The sequence below is a fragment of the Oryctolagus cuniculus genome, chromosome 1 (genome assembly GCF_051225735.1).
Source record: "Oryctolagus cuniculus isolate XC-2025 breed Fujian yellow rabbit chromosome 1, ASM5122573v1, whole genome shotgun sequence".
NCBI classification, from domain to species: domain Eukaryota; kingdom Metazoa; phylum Chordata; class Mammalia; order Lagomorpha; family Leporidae; genus Oryctolagus; species Oryctolagus cuniculus.
Window position 1 is genome coordinate 7,400,879 of NC_142867.1, and position 24,448 is coordinate 7,425,326.

At 49.9% G+C, this 24,448-nt stretch overlaps 1 protein-coding gene across 3 annotated transcripts in view; it reads left to right on the top strand.

Annotated features, from left to right (window-relative positions):
* The first annotated feature begins 399 nt into the window (after positions 1 to 399).
* ATL3 (atlastin GTPase 3) overlaps positions 400 to 24,448 on the top strand; it is a 56,255-nt gene continuing 32,206 nt past the window's right edge. Inside the window, exons 1-4 of one of the 3 annotated variants that reach the window (XM_089325897.1) lie at positions 737 to 871; positions 14,589 to 14,862; positions 17,636 to 17,850; positions 17,981 to 18,124. In XM_089325897.1, the coding sequence (XP_089182023.1) occupies positions 14,817 to 14,862; positions 17,636 to 17,850; positions 17,981 to 18,124 (405 nt within the window). In that variant the 5' untranslated portion in view covers positions 737 to 871; positions 14,589 to 14,816. Of the gene's footprint in view, positions 542 to 624; positions 872 to 14,588; positions 14,863 to 17,635; positions 17,851 to 17,980; positions 18,125 to 24,448 lie in introns of those variants that run through there. The other 2 variants (XM_008274336.5, XM_051833087.3) reach the window with 2 other exon arrangements.

Below are 24,448 nucleotides of genomic sequence, written 5' to 3' on the forward strand. Positions count from 1 at the left end.
AGCACGAGGAGTACAGAAGACGGCCCTGGCTCAGACGGGACAAAGCCGGCGGAAGGGGTCTCTCCGGAGGTCCTCCGTTTGCTCTCGGAGACGCTCGGCTAGGGACGGGACGACGGCGTGGTGACGATGCTGATGGTGGCAATGAAGTCACCTTTGTTTGTGATGTCAAAATCATCAAAAACCCAGTAACGTGCAACGTCACCCAGGGCCGAGGCCTCCCTTCTGCCGCCCACGGGCGGCCTCTGCCGGCGTTAAACACCGAATCCATCTCATACCCGGCCAGCCAGACTCCGAGGCCAGGGACCCCCAAGGCCTCCGCCCGGGGCCTGGTCTCTGCGCTAGGCGCCGGGCGGGGCCTTCCCTCCATCGCATGGCCTGCTGGGAGTTGTAGTCCAGTCATCGGAGCACTCCAAACCCCGCCCCTCTGCTCCGCCTCCTCCTCGCCCGAGAAGCATGAGCCCAAAGGGGACCGCAGGTCGGGACCCCGAGAACGGGGGACTACCATTCCCAACAGGCCGCAGAACCCAGTACGCAGCCACAGGTAACCGGCGGCGCGCGCTCGCGCACGCGCACACGCGCTGGGCGGCAACAGGGCTCGGCCGCGTGCGCTTTCCCGCCCGGGTCAGCCCAGCGCTCGCCACGCCTCGGGCTGCCGTCGGGCCTCGCAGGCTCGCCCTGTGCTCGGCTCGCGCGTCCCTCCCTCGCCTTAGCCGCGTCTAGAGCCCAGGCCCCGCCCGTTTCCCGCCTCCAGGGCTTGGCTCGTTCCCGCCCCAGCCCGCCCCTCTCGTCTGCGCCCCTGCTGCTTGTGCTGAAAGCGGTGGCTCCATGTTGTCCCCTCAGCGAGCGGTAGCGGCTGCCTCGAGAGGAGCAGGTGAGGCGTCCAAGTGCCCCGGGACTCGCTCGCTGGCCGCCCCCGCCGCCGTGCTCGCCGAGGCTCCGAGGGCACCGCGCGCCCCTCGCCAGGAGTTGGGGGCCGGGGGCCGCCGGCGGGGCTCGGCCCGGCGGGCGCGGGGAGGAGCGGTCGCCCTCGGGGCGCGGGCCAGGGGTCCCGGGCGTGGAGTCCGCAGTGGTCGGCGCCGCGGAGCCCCGCCCTGGGCCGCCGCCGGGTCCCCGCCTGGCGCCGGGCGCGCCCTGGGGCCGCGGCTGCGGCGGCGGTAACGGGCCGGGCCGGAGCGGGGAGGTGGATGCGGTCTCCAAGGCCGCGACGCAGGGCCGCTTGGTGGTCTCCACCCCCTGCTCGTGACCTTGAAGCGTTGACAAGTAGCAGGAAAGTTGGTGTTGAGCCCGCGCTCAGCTCCCTGCAGGAGACGAAAGGACCGGCCCAAGTTGCCTTTGAGTAGAGTTGGTCCCGCGCGTCCTGGTCCCGCGCGCTGCTGTCTGCGTTCCCGAAGTCGGAGAACAGTCCTGGCGGAGGCTTTAACGCCGGCCCCGGCAGGGTGCACGTACACAGTTCCGGCTGTCATGTGGCCGGGCTTCGTTCTGTGCAGCGTGTGCACTGTCGGAATCAACCAGAAGTTTCGGTGGCAGAATCTAAAGGCAGAAAGCAAAGGAACAGTGTTTGAAGAATGTGTTAGCAAAGGCGTCCTCGCATTTGAGCCGGAAGTAGTGGAGTGTTTTGTGAAAGGTGGAAAAAAAAACCAAAAAAACAAAAAAAAACTACCAGCAAAACCCCGACAGCCCGAAGCCGCGGGGTTAGACGTTTGGGTTTGCTTTTGGGGAAGCAGATTTAAGAAGCAGGACCCGCGGAGTTCTCGTCTGTTTTAAGTTTAAACATTGCAGGCTGTGCACCCTCAGGCCCCACAGAAATGGGTTTGTGCTCTAGAACCCCCTGTTGCTACTTTGACACCTGAAGAGGAAACACTGGAGCGAAAGGACTGCCCGCCTGCGCGGGTCTGGTGCCACACGCTGTCTGATTAGCCACGGTTTACTGTCTCATTGTAGCACCAGGAAGTTAGGGACAACAGCCACAGGGGCTGTGGGCTGGCGTCACTTTCTTCGTTTTGACCAAATATTTAGGACTTACTTAGGATAGGCTTTGAGAAACTGGCTTTCTGCTGGGCAGTGCATGTATACCGGTTTTTTTTTTTTTTTTTTTTTTTTGCTAACAATCAGAAGGTTATACACAAGCCTCACTATTTAGAATGAAGTGACAGAACTGAATGAGCAAAATGTATAAAAGGCTACCTCCGCAGTTCCCCGGAGTCAACGGATCATACTCTTTAAGGTTCCTGTGAAGCGTCGGCGGGAACCCTCGATGTGTGTGAACTGGAGAACTGCTTTAGAATTTACTGATAATAACTGGGGCGTGTCAGAAGTTCTCTGTCCTTGCATTTCCTATTAAGAGCGTTGAAGTAACACAACTGCATTTTAAAGCTTGCCTGAATTTTAAAATATCTTACTGAGTTATCTTCGAGACTGTAGGAGCATGTTACCTAAAGAATACCAAGGGGAAAAAGTGGGAGAAAAGCTTTTATTAAAAAAGAAAAGCAATTTTATCTCTGTTGCCTTCTAGCTGTGGTTCTCAGCTCTGTTGCACAATTGCCCAGAGGCATTTATTTATTTTAGTTTAAGAAAGTTTTTATTTTCATCATATTTGAAAGGCAGAGAGACAGAGGACAGCCCGAGAGACATGTCCCATCTGCTGGTTCACTTCCCGTGGGTCCGAAACAGCCAGGGCTGGGCCAGGTCAAAGCCAGGAGCCGGGAACTCAATCTGAGCGTCTCAACAAACACCTGGCCCCAGCCCGCCTGTGGTTGAGTCCCACTCACTGATTCATTCAAGGACCAGGCAGCAATTAAAATTTCCCAGTAATTGTATTTTGCATACTTAGATATAATCAGATATTACTGTGTACTCAACTATGATCAGCACTTGGGCCATCATTGGCTGCTTTCCCAAGTGCAACAGCAGGGAGCTGATTGGAAGTGGAGCAGCCAGGACTCGAATCAGCACTCTGTTATCGGATGTGGGTGTTGCAAGAAACAGCTCAACTCACCGTGCCACGACCACGGCCGACCGTGGCTGCAGCTGTGAATATTTCTGCTGAGAAATTGATACCCTTCTGTGTAAATTTTTCTTTTTGAAAAATATTTATTTTTAAAAGAGTTACAGAGAGAAAGGGAGATCTTTCATCTGCTGGTTCACTCCCCAGATGGCTGCAACAACTGGGGCTGGGCCAGGCTGAAAGCAGGAGCCAGGAGCTTCTTCCGGGTCTCCCACGTGGGTGGCAGGGATCCAAGCAGTTGGGCCATCTTCTACTGCTTTCCCAGGCCATCAGCAGGGGGCTGGATTAGCAGGAAAGCAGACAGGACCTGAACTGGCACCCATATGGAATGCTAGCGTCACAGGTGGTGACATAATCCGTTCTGCCACAATGCCAGCTCCCTTCTGTGTAGAAAAAAAAAAACACCTTTTATTTGCATGCATTTTGAATGTTACAAAATATTAAATATAATTCACAGCTAAAGTATATTTAAAAGTTAGGAGCTTGGCTTTACTAATACAGCAGGTGTATAGGAAAGGAGTGGAGTAAGTGTATTTATGCCCTGCAATGATAAAGCAGGAAAATACTAAATAGGAAAGCCTTGTTTAACTGGAATGCAGCAAATTAAAACCAGGTAATCAGATTGATTTTGGCGGTCTCACATTTAGGAAAGAGGTAAATCAAGTCACTATTGAACTCTTAAAGTGATTTTTTTTCTCTACCTGCGGGTGTAGTCAGGTATCATTTTTAGATTCAGCTTTGTTGCTTCATTTTCTGAGTCTTAAAGGCTGTTCCGTCGTAGTTGATCCTCATGAAGCACTACACAATTCTCAGTCAACAAAGAAAATGTGGTTCTTGTTGAGCTCTGAGTTAAGGCGTAAAGATTTTCTGCAGTAGATGACTTGGAAAAAAGCTTCCTCCTAAACCCTTTTATGAAATAGAATAGAATTTCCTCCCAATATTTTAATTAGTTGGGTTTAAGGAGTATTTTTAATTCTTTTTAAGCGTTCATTTTAGAGAGTGGGAGGTGTAGAGAGAGAGAGAGAGAGAGAGCAAGCATTTTTTTTTTTAAAGATTTATTTATTTATTTGAAAAACAGAGTTACAGAGAGGGAGGGAAAGATAGATCTTCCATTAGCTGGTTCATGCCCCAAGTGGCCTCAGTGGCTGGAGCTGGGCTAATCCAAAGACAGGAGCCAGGAGCTTCTCCCAGGTCTCCCACGTGAGTGCAGGGGCCCAAGGACTTGGCCATCCTCCGCTGCTTTCCCAAGCGCATTAGCAGGGAGCTGGATCAGAAGTGGAGAAGCTGGGACTCAAACTGGTGACCATATGGGATGCCAGTGCAGCAGGCGGTGGCTTTACCGCCACACCACAGTGCCAGCCCCACCGACACAACCTTAGACATATTTGTGTATCTGCCCCTGTGAGAACCAGAAGAGCCTAAAAGCACCACACCCTCTCCAGCGGTAGCCGCAGCGGGCACTTGCAGCGCTGGGAGGCTCAGTGTGCTCCCCCTGCCAGTGGTGATGTTTTCTTTGGCTGTGTGAATCGGAACGCTGAGGACTGCCAGCAGGAGGGAGGCATGGGAGTGGTCTGCCTCTGTTTTTGGGTGTGTTGCTGTTGCCCGTTAGAGAACGGGTGTTTCAGAGGCAGCTGGAAAACTCAGGTCATAGCTCTGCCCTGAGTCACACTGTCTGCTCGGCCGAGTGTTTCTGTAACTTGGCGAAGAACTCCGCACCGTAAGGAAGTGCACCAAGGCTGGCTGAACCCCAGTGGTCCTGAACCCACGGTGCTTTTTTGTCCCTGTTGAACATTTAGCAATGGCTGCAGGCATTTTTGGGTGTCACAGCCTGGGGCACACTCTACTGTTACCTAGTGGGTAGAAGCCTGGACTGCTGATAAATATCCTATAAGAAGGGCAGGGGCTGGCGCTGTGCTGTAGCGGGTAAAGCCGACGCCTGCAGTGCCGGAATACCATATGGGCACCGGTTCGAGTCCCTGCTGCTCCACTTCCGATCCAGCTCTCTGCTATGGCCTGGGAAAGCAAGGAAGATTTCCCAAGTTCTTGGGCCCCTGCACCTGTGTGAGAGACCTGGATGAAGCTCCTGGCTCCTGGCTTTGGATTGATGCAGCTCCAGCCGTTGTGGCCAACTGGAGAGTGGATGGAAGACCCCCCCCCCCGACCCCTCTCTCCGCCTCTCCTTCTCTCCCTGTGTAACTCTGATGTTCAAATAAATGAATAAATAAATCTTTAAAAAAAAAAGGAAGAGAGCCGGCGCCGTGGCTCAATAGGCTAATCCTCCACCTTGCGGCGCCAGCACACCGGGTTCTAGTCCCGGTTGGGGCGCCGGATTCTGTCCCGGTTGCCCCTCTTCCAGGCCAGCTCTCTGCTATGGCCAGGGAGTGCAGTGGAGGATGGCCCAGGTGCTTGGGCCCTGCACCCCATGGGAGACCAGGAAAAGCACCTGGATCCTGGCTCCTGCCATCGGATCAGCGCAGTGCGCCGGCTGCAGCGGTGGCCATTGGAGGGTGAACCAACGGCAAAGGAAGACCTTTCTCTCTCTGTCTCTCTCTCTCACTGTCCACTCTGCCTGTCAAAAATAAAAAAAAAAAAAAAAAAAGGAAGAAGAAGGGTAGCCCCTCAAAGCAGTTACCTGGCTTCAGCTGTCCAGGGTGCTGAGTGTGAGCGATATACACTGTCAAATTGATCCACTAAATTCTCTATGAGTTTATTGAAAGTAATTGTAACTGCTTCCAGTTAACTAGTTTCATTGAATTTATCACTGTTCAGGTGATTGTCTCAAATATTTGAGGAACATTTATTTAAACTTTTTCCTTTATTGATTTTTTTATTAACAAAGGCAGAGTGACAGAGAGAGAGAGCAGTCTTTGATTTACTGATTTACTCCCCAAATGGCCACAGTGGTTGGGACTGGGCCAGGCCAAAGCCCTGGGACTCCATTAGGGTCTCCCACATGGGTGTGGAAGGGGCCCAAGCACTTAGGCCGTCTTCTGCCGCTCTCTCAGGTGCATTAGCAAGGGGGCTGGATTGGAAGTAGAGCAGCTGGGACTTGAACTGGAACTTTGATATGGGATTCCAGCATCCCAGGCAGCAGTTTAACTCGCTGAGGCCACAAAGCCGGCCCCCATACCTCTTTCTTAAAAAAATAAAAAAAATTGAGAGGCAGAGAGAAGGCATGAGAGTGAGAGCAAGTGAGCTTGAGCCAAAGCAGACTGACTCCCCAAACGCCCGTCAGGCTGTGAAGCTGGGAACTGGGGACTCAATCCAGGTCTCACCTGGGTGCAGGAACTCAGTTCCTTGAGCCATCAAGTAATTGCCTCCTAGGGTCTGCATAGCCGGAAGTTGGGCTCAGGGGCCAGAGCCAGGAGTGGAACTCAGGCACGGGTTGTGGTCATCTTACGTCCTAGGCCAAATGCCTGTGCCTGTCCCTCCTTCTGGAATTTTTTTTTTTAATTTTTTTTAATTTTTGACAGGCAAAGTGGACAGTGAGAGAGAGAGACAGAGAGAAAGGACTTCCTTTACCATTGGTTCACCCCCCACTCAGTGGCCGCCGCGGCTGGTGTGCTGCGGCCGGCGCACCACACTGATCCAAAGCCAGGAGCCAGGTGCTTCCTCCTGGTCTCCCATTGGGGTGCAGGGCCCAAGCACTTGGGCCATCCTCCACTGCGCTTCCGGGCCACAGCAGAGAGCTGGACAGGAAGAGGAGAGACCGGGACAGAATCCGGTGCCCCGACCAGGACTAGAACCCGGTGTGCTGGCACTGCAGGCGGAGGATTAGCCTATTGAGCCACAGCGCTGGCCTGGAATGTTTTTATGGTAGAGCTTATTTCTTAGAGTTTTGTGCTCTGTAGGACTGAGAAGGCCGACTATGATTTAGTCGTCTCTCATCCACTTTTATTCATCCAGTGCAGCTCCTTTCTGTTCCTTTCAAAGACCTTCAAATGTGCAGCACTGAGAGTTCTAGGAAGAGTGTGTGTTGTAATACACACGGATCTCTTCAGATCCTTCCCTGTAATAGCTGGTTTACCTGTTAACCCTTCGACTTCATTCTTCAACTTGAGTCGTCTTGCCATTTTAATGCAGAGCTTGTCTGTAGGATGTGATTTCTGCAGTTTATTTGAGCAGGCATATTAAGTCTGTTGGTTAAGTGAGTCTGAATTAAGGTGTGTTGTGTCTTTCTACAAAGTTGAAATAATGTATATTTATGAGCTATTGACAGCAATGATTAGAAGTGGCAGTATGATACAGTATTTTTTTGCAGAGTGGACAGTGAGAGAGAGAGAAAGGTCTTCCTTTGCCGTTGGTTCACCCTCCTATGGCCGCCGCGGCCAGTGCACCGCGCTGATCCGAAGCCAGGAGCCAGGTGCTTCTCCTGGTCTCCCATGGGGTGCAGGGCCCAAGCACCTGGGCCATCCTCCACTGCCCTCCCGGGCCACAGCAGAGAGCTGGCCTGGAAGAGGGGCAACCGGGACAGAATCCGGCGCCCCGACCAGGACTAGAACCCGGTGTGCCGGTGCCGGAAGGCAGAGGATTAGCCTAGTGAGCTACGGCGCCGGCCCATACAGCATTTCTGGTACCTTTTTAAGTGTAGATTTTAAGTTCACTTGTGGATAACAGATGTGAGTAGTCAGGCCATTTTTAAAAAATGTGCAAAAATGTCACATCTGTCATTTGTGTATAAGTGAATGTGCTATGGCATTAATTGTGTTCTCCACATGCAACTCCAAAGGGAGAAGGCATGTCAGGGAGAAGGCATGCCAGGCTGCCACTAAAAGGTATTTCTACTGCCATCCGTGGAGCCCACATCTTTGGAGTTTGAGATTCCTGAGACTTGGTAGTAATTTCATTGCAGTCCGTGGGAGAGCCCTCCACCAAAGCAGAACCTACATCCCCAGAACCTTTTTGCAGGTCCTTATGGAACCAGTTACTTTAAAGGTTTTGTGATCATAAACTTTTTAAAAAAAAATTTTTTTTTTTAATTTTTGACAGGCAGAGTGGACAGTGAGAGAGAGAGAGAGACAGAGAGAAAGGTCTTCCTTTACCGTTGGTTCACCCTCCAATGGCCACTGCGGCCGGCGCACCAAGCTGGCGCACCGTGCTGATGTGATCATAAATTTTGACTTGCTCTTCAGCCAGTCCTCTGTGGCTAAGGGGAAGACTAGGCTACCCAGCAAGCTGCGCCAGTTTGGATACTTAGGGAATTTGCAGTTGTTTGAGAGTCATTGAAATTTTTAAAAAATTTTTTAAAAATTTTATTTATTTGAAAGGGTTAGGGAGAGAGGTAGAGCCAGAGAGAGGTCTTCCATCTGCTGGTTCACTCCCCAAATGACCACAGTGGCTGGAACTGTGCTGACCCAAACCCAGGAGCCTGGAGCTTCTTCCGGGTCTCACGTAGGTGTAGGGGCCCAAGAATTTGAACCATCTTCCACTGCTTCCCCAGGCCATAGCAGAGAGCTGGATCAGAAGTGGAGCAGCCGGGTCTCAAACCGGTGCCCATATGGGATGCCGGCAACTCAGGCCAGGACTTTAACCCACTGCACCACAGCACCGGCCCCATCACTGAATTTTAGAGCTAAAAAATAGCTTCTGGTTGATTTTGTAGAGGAGACAGACGTAGAGGTAAAATCTGGCTCGTGCTGTTACAGGTAGCAGGGTCCTGGGGTCTTTCCTGGTTGTTAGGGAAGGCCTGCCTCTCGTGCCTCAGCAGAAAAGTAACCTTAGCACCAAACAAGAGCGTAAGTCATGGAGGGAAGATGATGGCAGCTGGTGATCCACTGCATGTAGGCGGGCAGATTAGGGAAAGTGGGGAGGCCTGAGAGCGGTGGAGACCCTGAGAGGATCCGTTTCGGCAGGACTGCACGTAGGCTTATAAAGCGCTAGCCCCGGAACGGCTGCTGCAAGTCTGACTCATTTCACTGAGGAGGCTGAACAAAGACCAGACTTGCCCGGGACCCCGTTCAGTGGCAGAACTGGAACAGGAACAGGTCCGTGTTTCTGCACACGGTGCTCCTGGGGTGAGGTGATCGGGAACATCCGGGTGAATCTGTCCCTTAGGCAGTGGCACATTTGCATTAAACGCGGGTTAGAGAGTCTTGAGGTTGTGACATCAAAATAGAGGCCATAGTTGACGTTACAAGAATAAAGAGCTCTTTGAAGGAGTGTGCAGTAGAGCTTTGGCATGAACTCACAGAGGCTGACGGGAGACGGTGAAGAGGCTGAAAACCTGGAACAGGCACTGCACGGAGTCCCCAGGTTTTACGTTTGAAAGTGGGTGGCGGTTGTGTTTTGTCGCAGGGAGGCAGAGTTGAGTGAGAATCAGGAGTAGGGCTGTTGGATTTGGCAGGAGAGTGTCAACAGAGAGGGGAGAGGAAGGCAGATTGCAGCTGGTAAGAGGGAGTGAGTACACAGTGGAGGAAACACTCCGCTGGCCTTGTGGTGTGGCAGGTTAAGCTACCGCCTGCACTGCCCTTGCTGGCATCCCATAATGGAGTGCTGGTTCAGGTCCTGGCTTGCTTCTCATTTGATCCAGCTCCCTTGGGTACATGGGCTCCTGCCACCCATGTAGGAGACCCAAATGGTATTCCAGGCTCCTGAGTTTGGTGTAACCCAGCCCTGGCCTTTGTAGCCATTTGGGGACTGAACCAGCAAATGAAAGATCTTCTTTTTTTTTTTTTTTTTTTTTTTTAAGATTTTTTATTTATTTATTTGACAGGTAGAGTTACAGACAGTGAGAGAGAGACAGAGAGAAAGGTCTTCCTTCCGTTGGTTGGTTCACTCTCCAGTAGGCTGCAATGGCTGGAACCTCGCCGATCCGAAGCCAGGAGCCAGGTGCCTCCTCCTGGTCTCCTAACTGGGGTCTAACTGGGATTAGAACTGGTGCCCAGGGGCCGGGGCTGTGGCTCACTTCGCTAATCCTCCGCTTGTGGCGCCAGCATCCCATATGGGCGCTGGATTCTATTCCCGGCTGCTCCTCTTCCAGTCCAGCTCTCTGCTGTGGGCCGGGAAGGCAGTGGAGGATGGCCCAGGTGCTTGGGCCCTGCACCCATATGGGAGACCAGGAGGAAGTACCTGGCTCCTGGCTTTGGATCGGTGTAGCTCCAGCTGTAGCGGCCATTTGAGGGGTGAACCAACGGAAGGAAGACTTTTCTCTCTGTCTCTCTCTCTCACTGTCTAACTCTGTCAAAAAAAAAAAAAAAAAAAAAAAAAAAAAGAACTGGCGCCCATATGGGATGCCGGTGCCACAGGTGGAGGATTAACCCAGTGTGCCATGGTGCAGGCCCCTTTCTCTCTCTCTCTCTCTCTCTCTCTCTCTCTCTCTCTTTTTAAGATTTATTTATTTGAGATTTGAGAGAGTTACAGACAGAGAAAGAGGTCTTCCACCCAATTGTTCACTTCTCAAATGGTTGCAATGGTAGGAGCTGGGCCAATCCAAAGTCAGGAGCCAGGAGCCTCCTCTGGGTCTCCCATGTGGATGCAGGGGCCCAAGCACTTGGGCTGTCTTCCACTGCTTTCCCAGACCATAAGCAGAGAGTTGGATTGGAAGCAGAGCAGCTGGGACTAGAACTGGCATCCATATGGGATGCCAGTGCTGTGGCTGAGGTACTTAACCTACTATGTCACAGCACCAGCCCTGGAAGAGCTCTTTCTCTGTCTCTCCCTCTCTGTCACTCTGCCTTTCAATAAAATATAATCTTTTTTAAAGACTTTTTTTTTTATTTTTTTGATAGGCAGAGTGGACAGTGAGAGAGAGACAGAGAGAAAGGTCTTCCTTTGCCGTTGGTTCACCCTCCAATGGCCACCGTGGCCGGCGCGCTGCAGCCGGTGCACCGCGCTGATCCGAAGCCAGGAGCCAGGTACTTCTCCTGGTCTCCCATTGGGTGCAGGGCCCAAGCACTTGGGCCATCCTCCACTGCACTCCGTGGCCACAGCAGAAAGCTGGCCTGGAAGAGGGGCAACCGGGACAGAATCCGGCGCCCCGACCGGGAATAGAACCTGGTGTGCCGGTGCCGGAAGGCGGAGGATTAGCCTAGTGAGCTGCGGTGCTGGTCTAAAGATTTTTTTAAAGATTTATTTATTTTTTACTTGGGAGTTAGAGTTACACAGAGAGAGGAGAGGCAGAGAGAGAGAGAGAGAGAGAGAGATATCTTCCATCCGATGGTTTACTCCCCAATTGGCCGCAACGGCCAGAACTGTGTCAGTCCGAAGCCAGGAGCCAGGAGCTTCTTCCGGGTCTCCCATGTGGGTGCAGGGGCCCAGGACTTGGGCCATCTTCTGCTATCCCAGGCCATAGCAGAGAGCTGGATTGGAAGTGGAGCAGCCAGAACTAGAACTGGCGTCCATATGGGATGCCGATGCTTCAGGTCGGGGCGTTAACTGCTGTGCCACAGCGCCGGCCCCATAAATCTTTTTTTTAAAGATTTATTTATTTTTATTTTAAAGTCAGAGTTACACAGAGAGAGGAGAGGCAGAGAGAGAGAGGTCTTTCATCCGATGGTTCACTCCCCAATTGGCCGCAATGGCCGGAACTGCGCCGATCTGAAGCCAGGAGCCAGGAGCTTCTTCCGGTTCTCCCACATGGATGTGGGGGCCCAAAGAATTGGGCCATCTTGTACTGCTTTCCCAGGCTACAGCAGAGAGCTGGGTCAGAAGTGGAGAGCCGGGTCTTGAAGCGGCGCCCATATGGGATGCCGGCGCTTCAGGCCAGGGCGTTAAGCCGCTGCACCATAGCACCAGCCCCAAAATATAATAAATCTTAAAAAAACAAAAAGCATTCATTTAAGGAGTTTGACAAAGGAAGAAGGAATGGGAGGGGAAGCGAAGAAACCAGTTTTATTGATATGCTTGTATTATATGTATTACTGGGTTTAGTGTTCACAATACTAGGAAATTATTCTTCCTGTGTTACATACTGGAGCTGAATGTGATAATTTCTCCTTAGGAACTCCCATTTTGGGTGATAAATTGTAATACAATATAATATTGTAGTATGTAGAATAATGTGTACAGAGTTCTGATAGAAACAGGAATGTGGGAAGGAGGAACTTTTCTTTTTTTTTTTTTTGACAGGCAGAGTGGACAGTGAGAGAGAGAGAGACAGAGAGAAAGGTCTTCCTTTGCCGTTGGTTCACCCTCCAATGGCCGCCGCGGCCGGCGCGCTGCGGCCGGCGCACCGCGCTGATCCGATGGCAGGAGCCAGGAGCCAGGTGCTTTTCCTGGTCTCCCATGGGGTGCAGGGCCCAAGCACCTGGGCCATCCTCCACTGCACTCCCTGGCCACAGCAGAGAGCTGGCCTGGAAGAGGGGCAACCGGGACAGAATTCGGCGCCCCGACCGGGACTAGAACCCGGTGTGCCGGCGCTGCTAGGTGGAGGATTAGCCTAGTGAGCCGTGGCGCCGGCCCGGGAGGAGGAACTTTGAACCCTAGTGTGTGTTAGACACTGCTTTGAGATGGATGTTAGATTTATAAATGGAGACAAAAGTGGTTAGAAATGTGGATGTTTAGCACAGAGGTTAAGACAGCACTGGGTATACCTGCATCCCAGGTCAGAGTCCCTGGGTTCAAGTCCCAGCTCTGCACTGAAGTGCACCCTGGGAGGCAGCAGGTACTGGCTCAAATAGCTGGTTCCCTGCTGCTCTCGTGGGAGACCGGCACTGACTGGATCTTTGCCTGCAGTTGGGGAGTGAACAAGCAGATGGCCGATATCCCTCTTTCTTTCAAATAAATGTTTAAAAACAGATAGCCATTTTTTTTCATAGTCACACTGTGACTAAGCAGTTGACTTAGTTTATCTCTCGATTGATTGCCTACTGTGTGTGAACAGTGTGCTGGTAGCATGGGGGATGTAGCATTGGACAAAGAGACAGAGGCTCCTGTCCTCAGAGGAAGAATTCAGGCCTCGCCTTGTTTTGATGCCAGAGTTTTCTGTTTTTGTTTTTTCTTTTTAATGTCTCATGTAAATTGTAGGCCTGAGAGGACCGGGAAGGGCAGCCAGCACAAAGGGAGGGCTTCATCCGAGGGAGAGCGTTGGAAGGTGGCTGAGAGAGTGGGCGCCTGCAGTCCAGAGGAAGGGGCGTTGTGGATAGAGGGCAGGAGTGGCTGGGTAGTTTGTATGTTGACATTTCCGAATCAGGACTGGAAGGACCTGAATCCAGCTTTTCTCCCAGTAGAAAGGCCAGTGAGAATACATTTTCCTGTGAGGATGAGGAGGGTGGGGAATTAGGGGAAACAGATAGTGGGAGAATGGTGAATGAAAGGCTTTGATCTAAGAGAATGGAAATTTTATCTTTGCGTCATCTACAAAGAATCCATCAACTGTCTTTGGAAGCCTTTCCCATAGTTGCCGACATGATGTATTTATGTACTGTCACGGAGCGGAAGAGTTTAGGGATGAGGTGACAGTAGTAGCACTTGGGAATGGTGACGTGGCTGACGACATCCAAGTGGACGACCTTGAGCAAGGCTGCTACCAGCAAGGGAGAGGGCTCTAAGCTGTGTTTTATTTTTTAATAGTTTATTTATGTGCATTTACTTGAAAGGCAGAGAGAGAAATCTTCCATCTGCTGGTTTATTCCCCAAGTGCCTGCAACAACCAGGGCTGAGCCAGGCCGAAGCCTGGAGCCTGGAACTCCGCCCAGGTCTGCCATGGCTGGGGCAGGGGCCAAGCACTTAAGCCATCATCTGCTGCCTCCCAGGATACAGTAGAAGGAAACTGAATGGGGTGAACCAAATGGTGGCTTAATATGCTGGGCCACCATGCTGGCCCTGGCCCTAAGGTTTGTTTTGAAGATTGATGTGTTTATTTATTTGATAGGTAGAGTGACACACACATACCCACATTCACACACACATGTCTGGTGCAGAGAGGGGAGAAAGAGAGAGATAGAGAGAGATTTTCTATTTATTGATTTACTCTCCCAATGGCTGTAACAGACAGGTCTGGACAGGCTGACACCAGGAATTCCCTCCTGGTCTCTTACATGGTGTCAGGGGCCCAAGCGCTTGAGCCATCTCCCACTGTGCATTAGCAGGAAGATGGATTGGAAGTGGAGTGGTGGAGACTTGATCTGGCACTCTGATATAGATTCCAGCATTGCAAGTGGTGGCTTAACCCACCATGCCACGATACTGGCCTCTGGCTCTAACGTTTTAATGAGGGGATCTAAGAGACTGGGGAGTCCGAAGTGTGTCGATAAATTAGCAAGAGACCTTTAAGTGGCATCTGGAAAATGTGTGGAAATGAACTTTTTACTTGGAAAATCAGTGAAAGAGTTCTGTGGTCTTTAGGAAGCAGAAGATAAACATGGGGTGATGGAAAGTGAGCAGCTCTGTGTTTGGATCAAGTTATTGGAAATGCACACAGTTTAGAAAATTTTTTCCATACATAAGCTCAAACCCAAAGGTCACTGTTAGTGAACAAGACTTTTTAAAAATCCTGTGGACACTGATAGCTGTGCTCATATCACTGGTGTGAAGAGACATTCAGGATCACTCAGCCCATCCAGTTTCCTCCTGTATTCCTGAGCGCCGAGCGGCAGGCGGAAAGGGAAGAAGAGAGAAGTTATGCCCTCATCTTGTTTCTTTTCAGCTGTCTTTGGTGGCCTTCAGCTGCTCTTGGAGTGGAATTCACTGTGCACAACCCTGTAGCTTTTTGTCACTGGATTATTCCACCTGCCCTGTAGCCCTTGTATCCTCCTCTTCCACGCTCGTGGGCCTGATCACGCGCCTGCTTCCTTGGGCCGGAGCCCCCAGCTAGAATACGGCAGAGAGCATTCATTTTGCAGCGTCTCACCGTGGGCCTGGTGTTCATCATTGCATGCGCACTGCTCGGTGGGCCTCAGTGAAATACGTGGAGACAGAAGGTGGACTTAATGGTGGAGACCTGGGAGACTGCTGCTGTGCTGGTTGCTAGGTTTGGCTGTGAATGAAAGAGGCATCAAATGAGCAATTTAAACAAAGTAGACATTTTTCTTTCTTGTAAAAGTGAACCAGTGGCAGTTCTGCTGCACAGAGTCCTAGCCCCTGCCTCTCTTGTTGCTCCAGGGTTCTAGGGCTGGCCCGGGGTGACTCACTCCCACTTCTACCGCCAGCCAGCAGGAAGAAGAAAAGTAGGGGGCCTGGAAGTTGCCTGTGTCATTTCTTTCACTTCCCATTGGTCAAAACTTAGTCACATGGGCAAACCCGAGCCATATGATTGGGTTGGACGTGTGTTCTACAGCAGAAGGGAAAGAGTAGAGCGACTGGCACTCGAATTGGCTGTCATGGGATGCCAGGGTTGTCCCCATTAATGTACTTATTACATTTAGCCTCTTTTTAAAGTAATAATCCATTACAACATTGGCATGGTGTTTTCTAGAATGCAATAATACACATAATTAAAATTTAAAAAGTGTTGGGGCCATTGTGGCATTGCTTAAGCCGATTGAAATGCTGGCATCTCATATGAGTGCTGGTTTGAGTCCTGGCCCTCCACTTAGAATCCAGCTCCCTATTAACGCACCTGGGAAAGCAGTGGAAGATGGCCCAAGTGCTCGGGCCCTTGCACCCACATGGGAGACCCAGATGGAATTCCAGGCTCCTGGCTTCCCTTAGAGCCATCCCTGCCTGTTGTGGCCGTTTGGGGAGTGAACTAGCGGATGGATGATCTCTGTATCTGCCTCTTCCTCTCCTCTAACTCTACTTTTCAAATAAAATAAGTAAATCTTTTAAAAAAAGACATTTAAAAAAATGTCCTTTTAACCATCTACCTGAAAACATCCCTGCTGATCCCAGTGGCATACATGTTTCGGGACATGGTGGGTGCTTTGCCTTGTTCCCTAACCCATCGGGGTTTTTTTGGTAAACTTTTCACAAATCCACAGCTACTACGTGGCCCTAAATTTGAAGAATTAGTATTTTTGTGCCTTTAATTCTGGTACGGAAGTACTAGTTACCTTTGGGCTCTAGAATTAATTGTTCCTAAAGTGCTGATTGAATTACTGAGTAATTGCAACAGAGTCCACGATGTGGTGCAGGGCGTTAAGCCTGCAACAGCCAGGGTGGGCCAGGCTGAAGCCAGGAGTCACGAACTCCATCTGGGTCTCCCACAGGAGAGGCAGTGACCCAAGTACTTGGGTGATCAGCTGCTACTTTCCCAGGCGCATGAGCAGGATGTTGGATTGGAAGAGGAGTACCTGGGACTTGATCCAGCCCTATGATATGGGATGCTGGCGTTGCAGGAGGTGGCTTTTTAACCCACTGTGCCTCAATGCTGGCCCTGTTTTCCTTACCTTTTTTTTCTTTTTTTTAAGATTTATTTACTTATTTGAAAGGCAGAGTTACAGAGATAGAGTGAACTCTTCCATCTGCCCGTTTGTTACCCAAGTGGCCATAATAGCCAGGGCTGGACCAGGCGGAAGCCAGGAGCCAGGAAGCTTCATCTGGGTCTCCCACGTGGGTGGAAGGGGCCCAAGCACTTGGGCTCTCTTCCATTGCTTTCCCCAGGCCTTTTGCAGGGAGCTGGATGGGACACAGAGCAGCCGGGACACGGACTGGCGCCCATATGGTATGCCGGCATCGCAGGTAGCAGCTTCTCTGGCTACCGCACCTTATTTACTGCCTAGGGCTGCTCTGAGGGTTCAAGAACGTGCCCATGTGGAAGGCTTGGCAGGTACCCTTTCTCCTGGTGAAAGAATGTTTCTACTTTAGGGCTGTTTTGAATAAAGCTGATGTGCGCATTGTGGTGTGCGTGTCTTTTGGTGCACATCTGCATTCAGTTCTCTTAGGTACATGCCCAGGAGTAGGATTGCCGGGTCACAGGTGTGTTTATCACCCAAGTTTTCCAAATGGCTGCCATGTTGTGTGCTCGTATCAGAATGTTTGAGATTCTCGTGTCTGCACATCTTCCCCCAGTGTCACTCTTATATTTTAGACATTCTGATGGGCAGCTACTGGTGTCTCATTGTGGTTTTCACTTACATTTCCCTGATAAATGACACAGATACGCTTTTTTATATGATTATTGACCGTTTGTTGGGCTGTTTTAGTGAAGTGTCTATTCATAGTTCTTTTGTGCATTAAACATTGGAGGGCTCATCTTTTTCTTAATGGATATCCAAATTGATTCTGGCTTTGAGTTTTTTGGAAATATATACTGTCAGTCTTTTCTCCTAACCTGTGGTTTGCATTTTTACTGTGGTATCTTTTAATGAATAGATTTTTTAATTTTAATGAAGTCTTATTTGTCATTTTCCCTCCCTTTTATAGTTAGTGCTTTTTTGCTCTCTTGAGGAAGTTTTTGCTCTCTCCACATGCACATGGCATTCTGATGCAGCAGGTTAAGCTGCAGCTTGCGACATGTGTGTCCCTTATTAGAGGGCTGTTTTGAGTTGCAGCTACCCTGTTTCCAATCCAGCTCCCTGCTAATGTGCCTGGGAAGGCAGTGGAAGATGGCCCACGTACTTGGGCCTCTGCCACCTATGTGGGAGATGAGGATGGAGTTCCTGGTTCCTGGCTTCAGCCTGTCCTAGACCTGGCTGTTGGGACCATTTAGGGAGTCAGCCAGCACGTGGAAGGATCTCTCTGCCTCTCTGTCACTCTGCCTTTCAAATAAATGAATAAATAAATACTTAATATTTTCCCTCTATGTTAACATAGGTGATGCCATGGAGAGTGGAAAGCCTGGACCAGTGCAGGTTGTTTCGGTTCACAAAGAGCAGCATTCCTTTGAGCTAGAAGAAAAAGCCTTGGCCAGCATCCTCTTGCAGGACCACATCCGAGATCTCGATGTGGTGGTGGTGTCAGTGGCTGGCGCCTTCCGAAAGGGCAAGTCCTTCATTCTGGACTTCATGCTACGATACTTATATTCTCAGGTAAGGTAGAATTAATTTCATTGCAAATCAGAAACTTTATATCCCCCCAAAAAAGCAAAATAAGCTCATGGATTATCCTGGGTGTCCACAATTACTTAAGTTCAATAGGAGTTTCTTATTTCTCCTGCAGAAAGAAGGCGGCCATTCAAATTGGTTGGGTGACCCAGAAGAACCACTGACAGGCTTTTCATGGCGAGGGGGCTCTGACCCTGAAACCACGGGGATTCAGATCTGGAGTGAAGTTTTCACTGTGGAGAAGCCAGGTGGGAAGAAGGTAAGAATTTTCAGATCAACAGCAGAATCGGACCTTAAATGTGTATTGGGTGAACCTAATTAAAATAAAAAAAAAAAGATTTATTTATTTATATATTTATATAAAGGCAGTGTTACAGAGAGAAAGGGAGAGACAGAGAGGAGCTCTTCCATCCCTTAGTTCACACCCCAAATGACCACAATGGCTGCAGCTGGGCCTGGCTGAAGCCAGGAACCTAGAACTCCATGTGGGTATGGGGGCCCAAGGACTTGAGCCATCTTCTGCTTTCCCAGGTGCATTAGCAGGGATCTGGATCGGAAGTGGAGAAGCTGGGACTCAAACCGGCCCCCATGTGGGGTGTCAGCATTGCAGGCTGTGGCTAGAACCCTGTGCCACTGTGCCAGCTCCCCAAATTTTCTATTTGTTTCAAAGTCAGAATTTCAGAGAGAGAGAGGGAGAGACAGAGAGATCTTCCATTCACTGGTTTGTAGCTCAAATGGCCACAATGGCCAGGGCTGGACCAGGTCAAAGTCAGCAGCCAGGAACTTCATCTGGGTCTCCCACATGGATGCAGGGGCTCAAGCACTTGGGCCATCCTCTGCTGCTTTCCTGGGCACATTAGCAGGGAGCTGGATTGGAAGTGGAGCAGCCGAGACTTCTTTGTACATCTGGGATTCTGGCACTGCAGACAGTGGCTTAACCTGCTGTGCCACAGCTCTAGCTCACAGATTTTTTTTTTAATTGTTTCAAGGGCAGGGTTTAAAAATAATGCATGGATATAGTTTAAAAGGTCCTGTGGCCCTGGAAGTCCTCTAATGAAGAGTGGCTGTCATGCGTGCTATTCTTCCCTACTTCCTCTGATGTGGGTGCAGGGGCCCAGGCACTTGGGCCATCTTCCGCTGCTTTCCCAGGTGCAGTAGCAGAGAGCTGGGTTGGAAGTGGAGCAGCTAGGTCTCGAACTAGTGCACATATGGCATGCCAGTGTGGCAGGTGGTGGCTTTACCCACTAAGCCACAATGCCCACCCTTGTTAAACATGTTTGTTTGTTTTTCTTTAAATTTAGATTTATTTATTTATTATTTATTTGTAAGGATACAGAGAGAGAGAGAGAGAGAGAGGTCTTCCATCTGCTGGTTCACTCCCCAGATGGCAGCAGTGGCTGAGCTGCGCCGATCTGAAGCCAGGAGCCAGGAGCTTCTTCCAGGTCTCCCACAGGGGTACAGGGGCCCAAGGACTTGGGCCATCTTCTACTGCTTTCCCAGCCCATAGCAGAGAGCTGATTGGAAGTGGAGCAGCTGGGACTTGAACCAGCGCCCATATAGGATGCTGACACTGTAGGTGGCAGCTTTACCCGCTACGCCACAGCATTGGTCCCTTAAGCATGCTGTAACTCCATTTTTCCACAAACTTTTTGAAGTACCCTCACAGTATGTATGTCATACTGTGGGTTCCGGTTGAGATCATTGGAAAACCACTTAGAAGTGGAGTTGCTGGGTGTGTGAGTGCCCGTTTCCTCTTTTCTGAGGATGCCTGTTTCTAGCCTTTCTTGATAATGGCTATGGTGGTTTGCTGTTCAGCTCTGTCGCCAAGAATACCGTTTCCCCCGCTGTCCAGCACTGTATCTAAGCTTGCACATGACTCCTCTCCTGTAGGACTTTGCTTAGTATTTCCCTTGGTTCATCTACTTAGCCTCATTTTCCTACATAGCAATTACATGCCATGATTAGCTTTAAAAAATTGAGGTACAATTCACATATTGCAGAATTTAGAAATTTACAATCCAGCGATCTTGAGCGTACTCCTAACACTGTGCAAGTGTCACCGCCATCCGATTGCAGTCACTGCTGTTGCTCCCTTCTCCCAGCGTCCTATGACTGGGAACCTGTTTTCTTTTGCCACGCATCAGGGTGCCTAGTCTAGTCTAGACACTGCCTACAGGGAATCATGTAGTACATGATCTTTTTTTTTTTTTTTTTTTTGGCAGGCAGAGTTGGACAATGAGAGAGACAGAGACAGAGACAGAGACAGACAGACAGAGACAGAGAGAAATGTCTTCCTTTTTCTGTTGGTTCACCCCCCAAATGGCCACTGTGCCAGGAGCCAGGTGCTTCCTCCTGGTCTCCCATGCGGGTGCAGGGCCCAAGCACTTGGGCCATCCTCCACTGCCCTCCCAGGCCACAGCAGAGAGCTGGACTGGAAGAGGGGCAACCGGGACAGAATCCGACGCCCCAACCGGTATTAGAACCCGGTGTGCCGGCGCCGCAGGTGGAGGATTAGCCCAGTGAGCCGTGGCGCCGGCCATAGTACATGATCTTTTGTGTCTCCTGCTCCACTCAGCCAGGGTCCTGTGGCCCATCTATGACACAGCCTGCATCAGAACTTACCTCTCTATTATGGGTGAATAATGTTCTACTGTATAAGTTCACCTTTGCTATCCATCAGTTGGTAAATGTTTGGATTGTTTTCGGATTTTGGAGATTCTGAATAAGATCCCATACATATCCATGAGCAATTTTTGTGTATGCATATGCTCTCAGTTCTCTTGGGTATGTACTTAGGAGTGGAGTTTCTGGGTCAATGCAACTTCATGGCTAACCTTTCAAAAAACTGCCAGATCAGGACGGCACTGTGGAGTAGCTGGTGAAGCTGCCACCTGCAGTGCCGGCATCCCATATGGGCACTGGTTCGAGTACCGGCTGCTCCACTTCCAATCCAGGTCTTTGCTATGGCCTGGGAAAGCAGTAGAAGATGGTTCAAGTCCTTGGGCCCCTGCACCTGTGTGGGAGACCCAGAAGAAGCTCCTGGCTCCTGGCTTCGGATTGGCCCAGCTACAGCCAATGTGGCCATTTGGGGAGTAGTCAGCAGATAGAAGACCTCTCTCCCTCCCTCTCTCGCTCTCTCGCTCTCTCCCTCTCTCCCTCTCTCCCTCTCTGTTAATCTGCCTTTCAGATAAAATCTCCCAAGTGGCTGCAATGGCTGAAGCTGGGCTGATCTGAAGCCAGGAGTTTCTTCCAGTTTCCCATCTTTGCTACTTTCTCAGGCTCATTAGCAGGGAACTGGACCAGAAGCAGAGCAGCCGGGACTCTAACTAGCACCCGCAAGGGATACTGGTGCTACAGGCAGAGGCTCTACCTGCTACACTGCAGTGCCAGCCCCAAGTAAATAAATCTGTTTTACAAAATCTGTCAGATACCTTCTCAATCAGCTATACCAATCTGCGTTTTCACCAGCACTATACAAGGCTCCAGTCCCCACATCCTTGCCAATGCCTGATACTGTTTGTCTTTTTGATCACACCCAGCCTCGTAGGGATGAAATGATGTTTCATGTGGTTTTGATTTGCATTTGATAATAAGTTCCCTAATGATTAATGGTGTTGAGCATTTTTTCATTTATCTGTCTTCTCAGGAGAAATGATTCAAATTAAATCTATTTATATATAAAAATTTATTTATTTTAAAGTCAGAGTTAGAGAGACAGAGAGAGAGAGAGACAGAGACAGAGAGAGAACTCTTCCATCCACTGGTTCACTCCCCAAATGGCTGCAATGCCCCGAACTCGGGTCTCCTATATGGGTGTCAGGGGCCCAAATACTTGGGCCACTTTCTGCAGCTTTTTCCAGGCTCCTTAGAAGGGAGCTGGATTGGAAATGGAGCAGCCAGGACTTGAACTTGAGCTTGTATTGGATGCTGATGTTGCAGGTGGTGGCTTAACCTGCTGCACCACAATGCCAACCCCATTTAAATCTATTTTTTAGTTGGGTTATTTGTCCTTATTTTTGAGTTGTAAAAGTTCTTGCCGGTGCCGCGGTTCACTAGGCTAATCCTCCACCTTGTGGCGCCGGCACACCGGGTTCTAGTCCCGGTCGGGGCACCGGATTCTGTCTCGGTTGCCCCTCTTCCAGACCAGCTCTCTGCTGTGGCCAGGGAGTGCAGTGGAGGATGGCCCAAGTGCTTGGGCCCTGCACCCAATGGGAGACCAGGATAAGTACCTGGCTCCTGCCATCGGATCAGTGCAGCGTGCTGGCTGCAGCGCGCTGGCTGCGGCAACCATTGGAGGGTGAACCAACGGCAAAGGAAGACCTTTCTCTCTGTCTCTCTCTCTCTCACTGTCCACTCTGCCTGTCAAAAAAAGAAAAAAAAAAAAGAAAAAAAAAGTTTCTTTTTACATTCTGGATACTAGGCTGTTGCAGAAAATAATATTTTCTCCCATTTTGTGGGTTGCCTTTTGCTTTCTTGGTAGTGTCCTTTCAACTATGGAAGCTTTGAATTTTGGTGAAATGCAGTTTGTCTATTTTTCTTTGGTTTGTGTTTTAGGTGTCATATCTAAGATGACCTTTGCCTAAAATCCAAAATGACAAAGATACGCATGTATGTTTTCTTTTTAAAAATATTTACTTTATGTATTTGAAAGAGTTACAGAGAGGAGGAGAGAAAGGGGGGGGGGGAGAGAGAGAAAGAGAAAGAGAAAGAGAAAGAGAAAGAGAAAGAGAAAGAGAAAGAGAAAGAAAATGAATCTTCCATCTGCTGGTTCACTCCCCAAACAACCACAGTGGCTGGGGCTGGGCCAGACCAAAGCTAGGAGCCTGGACCTCCATCTGGGTCTCTGATATGGGTGGCCAGAGCCCAAGCAAGTAAGCCATATTTTGCTGCCTTGCCAGGTGCATTAGCATGGAATTGGTTTGGAAGTGGAGCAGCCTGGACTTGAACCAGTGCCCATTTGGGATGCTGGCATTGCAGGTAGTGTCTTAACCCACTCTGCTACTATGTTGGCCCCTACACCTGTTTTCTTTTAAGGGTCTTATGGGAGCCAGTGCTGTGCATAGTAGGTTAAGCCTTTGTGGTGCTGGCATCTTATATGGGTGTGGGTTTGTGTCCTGGCTGCTCCTCTTCTGATCCAGCTCTCTACTTCTGGCTTGGAAAGCAGTGGAAGATGGCCAAGTGCTTGGGCACCTGTACCCCCATTGGAGACCTGGTGAAGCTCCTGGCTCCTGGCTTTGGATCAGCCCAGCTCCAGCCATTGCGGTCATTTGGAGAGTGAACCAATGGATGGAAGACCTCTCTCTCTCTCTGTCTCTTTCTCTCTGTAACTCTGCCTTTCAAGTAATAAAAAGTAAACCTTAAAAAAAAGAAAAAAGAAGATAAGTTACTCAGATGTAAAATTTTTTTTCAACATACAACTAGTCTTTAATAGTTCGCAGAATGGGTGCTAGAGTTGCAGCCCATTGACTTAAGCCACCACTTCTAATCTTGGCTTTGGCCTGGCCCAGCCACTGCTGTGTGGCCATTTGGGGAGTGCATCAGTAGATGAAAGATCTCTTTCTGTCTCTCTTTCTCTGTAACTCTGCCTCTCAAATAAATCTAAAAAGAAAAAAAGTTTTATGTCTTTACCTCTTGCATTTAGGCCTTTGATCTAGTTTGAGTTAATTTTTGCATATGGTATGAGGTAGGGATCCAGCATCATTCCTTTGCATGTGGAAATCCATTTGTCCCATCTGCGATGTCTTTTTCTTTTCTTTTTTTTTTAAGATTATTATTTATTTGAGAGATAGAGTTACAGACAGAGAGAGGGAGAGACAGAGAGAAAGGTCCTCCTTCCATTGGTTCACTCCCCAAATGGTCGCAACAGTGTTGATCCGAAGCCAGGAGCCAGGTGCTTTTTCCCAGTCTCCCATGAGGGTGCAGGGGCCCAAGCACTTGGGCCATCTTCTCCTGCTTTCCCAGGCCACAGCAGAGAGCTGGATTGGAAGAGGAGCATCCGGGACTTGAACCAGCACCCATATGGGATGCCAGCGCTGCAGGTGGAGGATTAACCTGTGCCATGGTGCTGGCCCCTGTGATTAGTCTTGATTACTCATTTTTACTAGTGTCCTTACCACAGTGGATAAAATACAGACAGGATAAAGTTTTCTATGTCTCTCATTAGTTTTCAATGTATTCAGGCTAGAAACTTTATTTGGTTTCAAAATGGTTTCTTTTCTGCATAAGACTGTCTTTTGCTTGAATTTTTATCGTATTCCTTCTACCACAATATTGGGTTAGGATATGAAAAAAAAAAAGGGGCTGGTGCTGTGGCACAGCAGGTAAAGCCGCCGCCTGCAGTGCCGCCATCCCATATGGGTGCCAGTTCAAGTCCTGGCTGCTCCTCTTCCCATCCAGCTCTCTACTATGGCCTGGAAAAGCAGTAGAAGATGGCCCAAGTCCTTGGGCCCCTGCACCCACGTGGGAGATCCGGAAGAATTTCCCTGGCTCTTGGCTTCGGATCGGCCTGGCTCCGGCTGTTGAGGCCATTTGGGGAGTAAACCAGTGGATGGAAGACCTCTCTATCTCTCTCCCTGCCTTTCCT